This window comes from Phaeoacremonium minimum (assembly GCF_000392275.1).
Source record: "Phaeoacremonium minimum UCRPA7 unplaced genomic scaffold PA7_03_scaffold_124, whole genome shotgun sequence".
NCBI classification, from domain to species: domain Eukaryota; kingdom Fungi; phylum Ascomycota; class Sordariomycetes; order Togniniales; family Togniniaceae; genus Phaeoacremonium; species Phaeoacremonium minimum.
The window spans coordinates 226,231-239,054 of record NW_006921031.1 but is presented as its reverse complement, the minus strand read 5'-3'; the positions used below and the strand labels follow the sequence as shown (position 1 = coordinate 239,054).

The 12,824-nt window shown below is 51.3% G+C and overlaps 2 protein-coding genes across 2 annotated transcripts; both read left to right on the top strand.

Moving 5' to 3' along the window:
• Window positions 1-6,571: 6,571 nt before the first annotated feature.
• UCRPA7_1684 (putative dna-directed rna polymerase i and iii 14 kda polypeptide protein) lies at window positions 6,572-7,247 on the top strand (the record flags this gene model as incomplete). The annotated part of the gene is made up of 4 exons (XM_007914263.1): window positions 6,572-6,757; window positions 6,818-6,909; window positions 6,965-7,041; window positions 7,090-7,247. The coding sequence occupies 4 exons, from the start codon at window positions 6,572-6,574 to the stop codon at window positions 7,245-7,247; spliced, it is 513 nt and encodes a 170-aa protein (XP_007912454.1).
• Window positions 7,248-8,427: 1,180 nt separating this feature from the next.
• On the top strand, window positions 8,428-8,754 carry UCRPA7_1683 (putative cell cycle control protein cwf14 protein; the record flags this gene model as incomplete). Its single annotated transcript, XM_007914262.1, has 1 exon — window positions 8,428-8,754. One exon carries the CDS (start codon window positions 8,428-8,430, stop codon window positions 8,752-8,754), a length of 327 nt encoding a protein of 108 aa, XP_007912453.1.
• Window positions 8,755-12,824: the final 4,070 nt, after the last annotated feature.

The following is a 12,824-nucleotide window of genomic DNA, read 5'->3' as shown; positions in this document are numbered from 1 at the left end:
ATGGTGGGGTCGGCGGCTGATGGCCTCCATAGTGGACTAACTTGGGCAAGAGTTCGGGTCGTCCGCCAGCCAACTCGGCCTGGACTTCCTCCGCAGACTTATACTCCCGCGGCCTTCCAGGCGTGGGGGCCTGAGGGGGCGGCGGGTGGCTTGGAGAAGTGAGAGGGCCTCTCGCAGCACTTTGGCTGGCGAACAGGGCATGTCCGCTGGAATCTGGGTGCCCAGAGAGGCCCTGGCCAAAAACGTCTGCGATTGGGGGGAGACGGTTGTTGGTCTGGTGAGCGGGAACGTGGTGAATGTGGGAGGTATTGGACAGCTTGGAGGGCTGATTTGTGATATGTCGGGTAAGCGGATGCGGCGCATTCATGCCTGTAAAAGTCTGACCCAGAGGCGCTGACTGGATTACTCTCTCGTGGGCAAAGTTCTCGGCGCCAGGGGCTACGATGGATAGTCCTGGAGGAGCTCTATTTCGACGAGACATGCCTGGCGTTTTTGCTGCGAAATGGCTGCTGACGGGGTCCTTGTCCTTGCTCGAATCCATGGGACCGTCGGCCTTGGCTGACTGTTGCTGTAACCTTGCCTCGATGATGTGTCTTTGTTGCTCGCGGACAGACATGCTTCGTTGTAGCTGCTCCTTCATCACGGGGTCTTGTGTCACGAAGCCGGGCGACAAACATGCCAGGCCCATCTCCTGAATGCCGAGTCCGCCACTCTCCCGGGCGGTCAGGGGCCGCGCCGTCGCAGGGGAGGTAGTGTTTGTGTTCTTTGACAAATCCAGTTTCCTCGGCCGATGGCGGGCAGTGGGCAAGTCAGGAGATGCTGGCTCTTTCTTCACAATAATCTTGGGGGGATGGCCAGCATTTCGAGTACTGCAGAGAACAATTCAATTGATTAGTCAGGTTGGCTACACGCAAGATGCAGGTTTCTGTAATATCAAAGGGAAATGGAAAGACACGGATAAGTCGGGGCTGGGCATGATCGTATGGGATAGGACAGATTTTGTTGGTTTGCTTACGCGCTGGGAGGAGAGGATTTTGCAGTTGCAGCAAGTGCACCCCCCCTGGGGCTGCCGCTGCCTGAGCGAGGTTGCTGTTGTGCAGCATTCGGGGTACCCGAAGGGGCGGCAGTTGTTCGCTGTGCGGAGGGCGAGGACGCCGCAGAGACAGATGCGGCAGCGCTGTGAGGAGCAGGTAAATCAGCACCAAAAGAAGGTCTGTCGTGAGGTGCTGGCGAAGGAGCCATTGCGATGGCGGTGCTCATGGTGAAGAGAGCGTTTTGTGTGCTTTGGTAGAGATGATGGGAATTCCGGGTGCCCGTGTTAATAGGCGGTGCAGCAGGGCTGGTTGGTGGTGCTGGTGCTGGTGCTGCCCTTTCTGCCGTTGCGCACCCTGCCAAGATCTTGCAAGGCGCCTAGATAGATTATTAACCCCGTCCCTCAGATATTAACGGCACAGGAGGGAAGGTCTGCGCTCGTCTGGTCGGAAAGGGCGAGATTGATAATCGGGAGAATGAATATGCGCGACAATGCGAAGTTAAACAAAAAAAGAGAGTCGCGAACTCCCGCGACACACAAAAGGGTTGTCTTTTGTCGACACAGAGTTTCGGGTCGCTCCTTCTCGTGTCTGTCGGCGTGGGTTCCCTGCCTTTTTTGGTGGGATTTGCTTTTCGTGGGACTAGCTAGAGTATACCGTAGTATAGTATAGTCTAGGCTAGTTTCAGTTTCAGGGAGGCTTTTTGGCGCAACCAGAGACGACGTGGGGATCACCTCGACAGGACGGGAGCGTTTCCTCTGCGAGCTGGCTTCCCCGTCTGCTGCGATAACTTGTGTTGCCTTGCAATTGGTCGACTCTCTTTTCGAGATCGATTTCTCAGCTTTCTATAGCCCGCCGTTTTTCCCGGCTTCCCGCTTCTCGTCTTATTCAATGACCGAAAACGAATGGACTGGTTGTGCGACTGACTGCGAGGGCAATCGTAGCTGTACAAGGAGCTGTTATGTATCCACAAGCGGCGCACTGGCTTCCCTGCCACGCTTTGGAAGGTCGTCGGCAGTCCACAAGACTAAAAGTAGGTAGTCGCGCGGTGCGGGGCGTCGTAGGCGTGTGCGTGTATAGTGGTCTGAATAGGGGGAGTTCCCGCAAACAATGACCACAGCTACAACGACGAGGAGAAAGCACGAACGGCGAATCGAATTCGAGGCCGAAAGCGAAAGGACGGGCTCGGGCGGCGGGAGAAGGCAGCTTGAGATGGGTAGAGAGGTAAGGTAGGTAGGTAGGTAGGTGAAGAGAAGAAACAGAAGCAGGAGAAGAGAGGAGGGGCACGAGAGAGGAAAAGGCAGGGAGGAAGGATTTTAGGGGTCGCTGCGTTTGGCTAAGACAAGGCACAAGACAGTAGTCCAGTCGCAGGTTGCAGCGACCGTAGCAGCCAAATGTTAAGGTATGTCAGAGGAGGGGGCAGCGTGGCAGGGGGAAGGGGCTCGTTATGGCCGACCGTTGGTTATGAAAGGGGAGGTGGGCAGTGTCAGTGATACAGTTATGTGTGAGAGATCTGAGGGCTATTCCCTGTCTGTCCCTGTCGGTGGTCAGTCGACAGCGAGGCCTGACGAGTTACAAGCTTGGGAGACCTAACCTCAGTTGGACTGTCGGATCTCCCATGCATACCCTGCCAAGTACAGGAGTGACACGGAAGAAGAGTCTTCGGACCTTTATCGAGTTGCAGAGAGTAACATAACGTTCGTTGTGGCCCAATTCACTTCTGTTGCGTTGTGTGTGGCCAGCATGGCTTTGACCTGGAAACCCGCTTCTGGGCTACTCGCGGGCTGCACCAGCCTGCCTACCTTTCCTTAGATACCGTAGCTGCAACAGACAGTACAGTTACAACGGGCTCCAGGACCAGGACGACCGACTGGCCTGGCGTGTGTCGTCCTGGGGTCACTCGGCCTGCACATGCAAGTAGGGGGCCTGAGGGGGCGCCCGGCAAGACATGGGAGCGGCCATTTAGGGCCACACGATGGATGGAGAAGGGGGTGCGGCGGGGGACGCTTGAGCCCCGTACTGTAGTAGAGTGTTTTACATTGATGCTGGCGAGAAGGCTAGCTGTCGTCTCTGATTGGGTCCCGTTACTTGCCAGGACCCCCCCGAGTCCATCTCCTCCATCGCTGGAAGGGGAACCTTCAAGTGCAGAAACAAAATCGATTCGACGAGCATGTTCTGACCGACGGCTTGACTCTTACAGGCGACAGGGCGTTCGATCATCCAGAGGACGCGCAGTAGTTCGCCGTCATTAATAATTGCAGCCTGTGCGATCCAACCATGCCCATGCCGTCCGTAGTGGTTCGCTATTACATTGTGCCCGTGATGCGTCCTGATCCTCACTTCGATGTGGACTAGAGCAGCTGGATGGTGGCGAGGCAATGAACACGACCGCCGTGTGGGCATGAGATGTAACCTGTCCCGCCTCCTAAATCGATGCTTCCCTTCCCATGCCCCCACAGTTAGGTAGCTTGTTGAGACGGACGGCTGTCAGGAAACGAGACAGGCAAAGGAGAAGAAAAAACAATGTACAATCTGCGTTCCTGGTTTTGCCTTCTGGACCCATTGCCGTGCTGCGGCTCCAGTCTCAGCTCCAACAGCCTCCCCACACCACAGCCAAGTTCAGCCAAGTTACACCACCACAGCGCGTCAGCTCGCCCACTAATCCTGATGGCGCACAAAGTCTTGAACTTGAAGGAGACAATAAGGGGCTAGGTGATCGCTCCTCAACGATGTACAGCACTACTGCGGAGTCTTCAGCATCGTGACCTTTCGTGATCGGCAGCTCTGCAGAGACAATCCAAATGTCATGATTGTTGAGCACCCGCTCAGCTCTACAGCACGGTATGATCATCGGGACTATCGGTACCTACCGCACATGGGAAGGGGTGTCAAAAATTTTTAAAAAAAATTGCAGGACGAAACTGAGTGACATGCAGGATCAAAGCACAACCCAACCCCTCACGGTACGGTACAGTACCAACTAATCGACCTGCCATCAACAGACCCCTGTCTAGATGGAAGGTGTCGTTGCATGTACAGTCACAAAGCCAGGGCTCTGAGATAGGTCCCAAAGCCAAGAGGACAGAGTCCCTGAAAATCACGACTCTCCCAATGTGGCCGCTTGGTCACCGACCATGCTTTCCTGTGCAAACCCATGTCTGGATCTTAATGTTTGTGATGTTATTAAGAGGCTGTGATGGCGATGAGACGCAGCATGAATAATCAGGGAATACGAGCTCAGCGACTGGGACCTGGAGGAGATCGCAGTGGCCATCCGACTTCAGGTGCTACAGACACCGTAATTCCCTCTATTGTTGTTGCACTTGCCTTCTCGAAGAAACAATTTAATATCTACTCTTCTTGAAGCCGCGGTCTGGACACTATTCTCTTCAACGTTCCCCTCCGCCTCCCGTCTTGGCTAGCTGCCGTTCCATGGCAAATCGGCGGATTCATGCCACCATTTTAGACTCATATGTAGCCCCCTGCTCTAAAAACAGGCTCGACAGGGTAATCGGAATTGAAAGGCTTTCGGGTGTCATCCGAACATGATCGGGAGGGCAGAAACTGCGATAGTAATTAAGGAATATCTCTCTCGGTGATCAGGCTTGGTGACATCTCAACAAGACACCTTGTGTCTCCCTGATGAGCATCATGGTGTACATCAACTCACAACATATTCTTTAACCGTTGCTCCTTGCAGGGTGAGCCGCTTGAGCTGACTTGTGCACACCTTTCCCCACCATCTTTCTCAAAGGCCATCGCGTCTGGGAGCCCGGACCCTAGCCAATTAAACTCGCAGCACGTTGTATTCTCTTGAAACGCGATTTCCAGCCGAACACCAATTAAAGATTGGCCTGTCAGCCACAACAGGGGGGATCTTCACGCGCAGGTCAGGTACACCTCTGCTGGGGTAATAATTGTTAATTCTGAGTGGGAATCGTGACTTCTCAGACAAGGGAGTTGCTACTTTTGTCGAGACCAGCGGGGCTATAGAAATAAACAGAAGCTTCGAAACTCAATCAGGTATTCTCAACCCTGGTTTCTGGTATATTCAACTTGCTAAAATAACGTTTATTACCCTGTCGGAGGTGTACTTGGAGGGGGAGAGGGGGAAAGATCTGATCATTCACCGCATCGCGATTGCTGGCGCTTTGACAACCTCGCAACATTGTCCATGCTTGTTGTGGAGCGACCAAGACTGCTTGGAAGTCCATCTCGGCCGGTTGAAGAGTTAATTAAGACCGAATAAAAATAGGCTGGTAGATTGGCACCGTGACATTCTCATGCTTCTCCAGAGTGTAAATCCAGGTGTTTGATACATGCGCCAGATTCAGTAGCGGGCATAAGCCTCCCGTTAAATGTAGTTAATTCTCGCCAGATGTTACGACCTCAGTATACCTGGGTGCTGGGCCTCTACCACATGTGAGCACAATGCTCGACGAACACGCGATGATGTTGCATTCCGGCTGCAACCTTTGCGCGTTAGTAGATTGTGAGTCCTTCCCTCCGAGACGGTGTGCCACGACCTGCTGCTGTGGTTCGCCTTGGGAGCTAACGAACACACCAGTAGTAGACCTGCATTCCCTGCTCATCCCATAAAAGTTGGTTCACCTGAAGCAGTCTGCAACTTGCCGCGCGCCAGCGTTTCAATGATTCCCTTTCGGGACTACTTGAGCCAGGTCTGCCCTCCATCAAATGCACTTTTTCCAAAAGGATGCCATCAGGCTGCTTCTTCGTGACGGTGCAGGACTCCCTCTAGTCTGTAATAGATGTTTTCACATTCTGGATCAGGATCCGAACGATGACCTGTCAGACTTCACGTTGCGCAGAAGCGCTGATCGCCTGCCAATGAGCAGTATCACACATTCGAAACTCGAGCGCTTGTGCAAGCATGCAGCTCGAGCTTGACTTGACTTATCGAAGTCGTGGAAGGGCTACGCGCAGCCTCGGCGGCGCCTGTATACAGATATGTAGCGCAATAATGACGTCGACTGTATTCCGCTCGCGTGTGATCCAGAGCTTGGATTGTAGGAACATGGTTATGATGGCCGCCAACACACGAATCCACTCGGAGCAATAGGCGCGCAGGTCGTGTAGTTGCATTTGCTGTTGCTCAGTTGTGGCCGGAGACCACTGTAGGCCACTCTCAACACCGGCACTAGCACAGTGCATGACCGCAAATATGCCGATCAACTGAGCCGTGCATTTCGGGATAGAATGAAGGATGATCAGCTAGTTCTTCGATCCCACCGCCAACTTGGCATGAAGGCTGGCGCTGCATGACCTGAAGGATTCCATACCGTTGGAGTGGTTGGCCGTTCAGGTCGAAGAACAACTTCCCTAGTATGACAGGTAGCTACGGCAAGAAGGTGTGGCGTAGCGGGGCTAATCAGGATTCCCAACCCAAATTGCCGGGAGTGGAAAAGTTTTTTGTCCGTTATCGAACAAAGCCTCAGTGATGAGCCCCACCACTTAGAAAGATTGCCTTCGTGAATTTCACATGAGACAAACTTCACTCTCACCGTCTTGCGAACTTCATGATGGCTCCCAAGTCCAAGAGCCGACGAGCCGAGCCTGAGGCTGCGGAGGACACCACCATGGAGGATGCGCCTCCCTCTCACCAACCACAAGCAGAGGATAATGCCGAACCGCAAGAGGCAGATCAGCAAATGGACCAGGATGTAGAGGAAGAGGAAGAAGAAGACGAGTCACGGCGGGTCAACATGGTGAGTTCGAACTGTCCACTTGACAGGGATTCGTGCTGGGATTCAAGCTAATGACAGTAGTTACCTGGCTCAACACCTACAGCTGCCTCATTCGAGTTTATCGATGAAGGGCACACTCTAGGAAATGCTCTGAGATTCATCATCATGAAGAAGTATGTGCCCCAATTGCGCACTGTTATCTTTCAGAGAAAGGCTAAAATTTCGTAGCCCCGAGGTTGAATTTTGCGCCTACGCTATTCCTCACCCTTCTGAGGCAAAGATGAATATAAGAATTCAAACTTATGGTCAGTGACCCGCTGCTAATCCAATGGATCACCACTAACAGGCTACAGAGGGCACAACAGCTATCGAGGCTTTGGAGAAGGGCTTGAAGGACCTCCAAGACCTCTGTGATGTGGTGGCTGACAAATTCTGGACAGCAGCCCAGGGAATGCCCAAGACACCGGCACCATCTAAGAAGCAACTAGATGAGAATGGCGTGCCTCTGTGATTGATTGCATCATCTTCATCATTGCATTGTGTAGCGGCGTACTGGCGTAAAATAGATGGCATTCAAAGGGTTTTTTTCGGCGGTTTAGAGACACTAAAAGGTATATACAGGAGGTGGCCCAAAATCTCTTTTTAATTCCGACCCTAATAAAAGAGTGTCAGCATCGATTCTTGCAGGCTCAGTCATGTTTGTGGATAAACTTGCCTCCAAAAATCCTGACATGAAGTTGGATGGTAGTCGCTTGTCTCCTCTGAAGTTCTCTTCCTTGAAATATGACATGATATGGGTGGTTTGGCGCCAGAAGTTCATGGTTTCCTGCAAACCCGCGCGTTAGATCGGTATATTATTGACCAATGTTTGACCATTGTTGCACTTGGATAGACAAAAGAGCAAGGAATAGTGCTCCGAGGACAGAGTTGACATCCCCCTGCTGGCCCATATTGTATCCAGAACCTGTTGTAACGTACCTGATAGTCTGCGTTGCTCTGGAATAGTAGGACATCGACAACAGGTAGCTTGTTTACGTATCTATGTCGCTCGAACTCCTGCCTCATTCGTGTCCTGATTGCCGAAACGGGTAGAGGAACAGAGTACATCGTCTGGATCTCAGGCGCCTATCAATCGACCAGCGTTAGTCACTAGGCATCATTCCAGATCTTCTCGTCCAGCAAGCTGTCGTGTATTCGTCGAATTGTTTCTTGCTCAGGTAACGTACAGCTCGAATCCATTCTCGATATGCCGCAAGCACTCGTAGCTTTGCATCCCCCCAATTGGTGGCTAGCCAGCCGTTAGCTGTTGATCTGAGATTGCTGAACGATTGAACCTACATTGGCGCGTTGTGCGCGCAAATTGGGTTGGTGAGATGGCCATTGCAATCGAGTGCTTGCCCGTTGGTATTGCTTGATGTCTTTCCGTGTCGTCGTTCCAGAAACCCGGCCTTTGCAGGAAGCTCGGTTCTAGGATCCGCGCCACAGCATCACGTGCAGATAAGTAAAGCACCGCCACCGATAACACCCTATTTTTCAGCCTCGCCCCTCCATTGTTGTCTTTCTCAAGCTTCTACCTCTGCAACATTGGTCGTATTCTGACTTTTCCGGACTGCACCTTGCCTGGTAGAGTTGCTGCCTCGCACCCCGAATTCTCGCCACGAATTAAGCAGAGACAAAGTACGGTTCTCAACATGCCTGCTATTCGGCATGCGTCGAAGCGCAAGCCGCCTCCAGAAGGCTTCAGTGACATCGAGGACGACCTCCTAATCTTCAGCAACAAGATGAAGGATGCCCAGAATGCGCCGGCAGATAATGTACCGAAGCATCAAGCACAATGGCCGATATTCCAAATCTCTCACCAGAGGAGTCGGTACATATACGAGCTTTACTACGAGAAAGAGGCGATCAGCAAGCAACTGTACGAGTGGCTATTGAAGAACGGCTACGCGGACGCTATGTTGATTGCCAAGTGGAAGAAGCAGGGCTACGAGAAGGCAAGTCGAATCCCCAGGTTCTAAGAATACTGTCACAGGCAAATTTCTAACCTACTTTCTAGCTATGCTGTTTACGATGCGTTCAAACGAAGGAGACAAATTTCAATTCGACATGCATATGCAGGGTTCCGAAGGCGCAAATGAAGGAGGATCGAGACATACAATGTGTCAGTTGTGGTTGCCGAGGTTGCGCATCCAGTGATTAGATCAACAGTGCGTCATCCGTTTCGAAGAACTTCATGGATTCTGGAGTTTAGGGTTTTGTGGTTCCGCGTCGGAGTTCAGGGGATTGAATCAAGATTCATCATGAAGGTATGGCATCTCACTTTCGATTTGTCCTGGCAAGTTTCACTTCACAAGGTGTATGTATAACGCTTTAGCATCAATAGACTTCATTTCAGTCAAAACCAAGTGTCTTCGTATGTTTACTCGGGTATCTCTGGTCATAATCGTCCAAAACATGTTGAAGAGTCGTCCACAGTCGTGTTATCATGAAGCGTTCTAGCGTCGGGAAAATGCAACCTTTTCTTTGCGACCGAAGCGCACACTGTTGGGAACGAACTGCAGAGCCGACATAGCTCCAGCTAGATCGTCCATCTCAACATCCGGTTTCTCCTCGGGGACCTCACTCTTGGCGGCATCCTTTGCAGCCAACTTCTCGCCTTCGGTGCTTTTCTTCGCAGTCTCTGGCCGGACTTCGATCTTGCTAGACCTCCGCCCAGCTGGTCGAGACACACTCTGGCTGCTAGATTGCCGGCGGTGCTGGCCATTTTCGACGAGCATTGATCTCCTACCGTCTATTCCAGCTTTGGTCACGGCAAAAAAGTAGTTTCTCGGATACATATGCTTGTCAATGAGATGCAGACGCCTCTTTTCTGGGGTTGAACACTTCCGCTCACAACCCTCGACAAAGCATGAGTACTACATACGTTAGTTACACCGATTATGCAAGGAAGTTATCAACGTACTGTTTTTTCGCCCTTCTCCCTCTTGGCTGCGATAAAGGAATCATGACAATCCTCGATATGGACATTAAGGAGGAGAGACGAAGGCAGGTTCTTGTGACACTCTAGGCATCGGTTTGTGTGCGCACTATTATAGTGTGCCGCATACTCTTCGTACGAATTGAATGTCAGACCTTCCTTGTGGCCTGGCATAGAACACTTCATGGTTGATTCTATGGGCGTATTCTGGTCGTTGAGCTCGAGATCGACAATTTTAGAAGGAGGCACTGTTGCCAAGTCGTGATCTGAGAAGCTAGTATCATCATCTGCCCCACGAGACAACCTTGTGTCTTCTTCAGACCCTCGTGAGCGCTTCATCTTTTGAATGTGTTTCTTGGGGCAATTACATGTGAGGTGTCTTGGGCCACGACGCGAATTCATCAAGGGTTGCCTAGACGCTCTTCTCTTAACGGGCACGACGTGCGATATCCTGGAAAATTCGCCTAGAGTTAATATTGCATCTTGGTCAAAAGAACCACGTGAGTGTCTAAGCTTCCTTTAATCCAGCAGGAAAGTTTCCGAACTTGGTGCTCAGCAGGAGCTTTTGTAACTTGAATGCGGTGAAGGTGAACAATATTGGTTATGGCGGGGTGTGTGATTGTGTGGAGCTGCTTCAGTGAAGGATGGGACTAGTACTAGACCGTGCGCCAGCCAAGCATATTGAAGACCGTGGATCAATTAGCCGGCTTTTGCACCTATTGGATGCCTCATTGCGCGGCGTGCAAGGGAACAGAGGGGCTTAGCTCGATATCTCGAACGTCAGTTGGAGAGACTGACTTGGAGATAGCTTCGTCTTTTTGCATTTCCGTACCTTTGCGATCCGTTTTTCCACGCACGCCCCCCTGTGACATCACACTCTTTCGAGTCATCCATCCCGATTTTGTTCTTTGCGACCAACGTTTTGCCAATGTGTTCTTCATCCGCAGCCCTCGAACCGACTCCAGCTCGCGTCTTGCGCACAATACACTCATCTTCCTGGCACAACCGTTATGGATTACAAGCGCAACCTCGCCTCGCCTGTGATCTTGTGTGAACCAAGCTCTTGACTGCGGGCTCGCCTTTGAGCCCACAGCCGCAATTAACTTGCCGTTACTCTCATCAATACCTCATTTAAGGAAGCATCACCAAATCCCCTCATCGGCACCCGACCGCGAAAATGGCGAGTGCCGCCCAACAGTACTGGCAGTAGGTGACACAGCCTCACTCTCCATATCACTTTCCTTTTGGGGAGGCTCTTTAGCAATCTTTTTCGGCTTGCGCACAAGCCTACCTGAGACGTGCCACTCCCTAGTCGAACCATGGTCGTCAACCATACATGTATACGTCTCGCTAACTCACTACCAGTAACGCCCAGAGATCGCGCCGAGCCGTACTGAAGCAAGTGGAGCAACTCAAGAGAAACAAAGGGGAGAAGAGCGAGGAAGCCCAACTGGAAACCGTAGAAAGGCTCTTGTCGGAGTATGTGTTGAAGTGCAGCGTGTCATAAATGCTCTTCTAACTTGATGCCAGCTACCGCCTCGCCTGTGTAACGACCATCTTTGCCGACTTCAAGTATGCTAAGGAACACGATGTCGAGAATTCACTGTGGCAGCTTCACATCTTCGTCAACAATGAGTACCGCAGCCTGCTGGGCGATCTCAAAGTACCGCAACAGATTGTGACAAAGCGCAAGGTCGAGAAACTTTATACCACCTACCTCAGGACTTCACAGTATTTTTACCGAGGATACATCCAGAGACTCTGGGCTCGATATGACGTACCCGAGCTCGGGCGCATCGCACAGTCTATGCGATTAGATGCCATGCCAAATGCTACCGTTGATGAGGAAGCTAGCGCGGAAACCCAGGCCGGTGTAGTCAAGTCTTGCCATGCCACCTTGCTTCACCTTGGAGATCTATCTAGATACAGACATAAGATGCGACAAAAGTTGCACGGCTCAGAAACCGCCTTAACATATTACAGCTTAGCCCAGGATCTCAATCCCGACTCCGGATTCGCCCATCATCAAATGGGCGTAATCTATCTGGAGGAGAAAAACCATCTGGAAATCGTTTACCACTTCTACCGCGCCTGGGCTGTTCGAGCACCACATCCGAATGCTACAAATAACCTTGAAGTAGAGTTTAAGACCCTTCTGAATCCATCCACGCCTGGAAAGCGAACTGGCCCACCAGATCCAAACGCGGCATTTATCTCATGGTTTGTTCGACTACATGCGCGTTTCTTCAAGGGTGAAACCTTCCCCGAGCATGGCGAACTAGAGGAAGAAGTTCTTCATCGTTTTGAGACGTCTCTGAAAACACCGGGCACTTTCAGACTTCTCTTGAAGATGGTTCTTGTGAACATCTCAGCATATTATGTTGCTCAGGCGAAGATTAAAAGTAAGAGAATCCCGGCTCATTCTACATTGCCTTTACTTACAACTTATCAGAAAAATGGACGTATCCTGGGTCGACCTCGTGCCAATTCATCCTTCGTCTCAATGTACGCTTTATTTTGGTCCTCAGCCGCTTGCTTAAATCAGAACTTCGCGATATTGTGAAGGCGGTTCTGCCCGTGGAGGCTGAGGATCACGATAAAACCCCGGAACTATCTGCTAATTTCAAGCCGTATGCCGAGAATATCCTGCCTCTTCTACGCATATACATGACATGGATCTGCACATATCGTACGGATATTGTCAAGTATGGAGAGCATCTAGAGCCGTATGCACACGACATGTACCGAACTTTAGGTCAAGCCCTAACTACAGTGATCAAGGAATTCCTTGAGCAGGATCTGGCCACTTCTTCCTATCTTCTTCCTGAAGATTTGGAAGCACTTGGACTTAATCCTCTTGATGATACTTCCTTACCTTCGGAGTGTAGACTCCACTATACCCCTGATCAAGATACCCGCAAGCCACGGCCCGGTGATACGGGATGTATTCCAACCACTCCGCAACAGGAGCTACTCAGCCGGATCTATGACATCTTAAGCTGTGGTTATTTCCTCGCGACTGATCGTGTATTTCCTTTCGCAATGATCACTGTCCATGAAGAAGCTCGGGATATTACGGCAATCACATACCAGGAAGAGGATTCCTCCCAA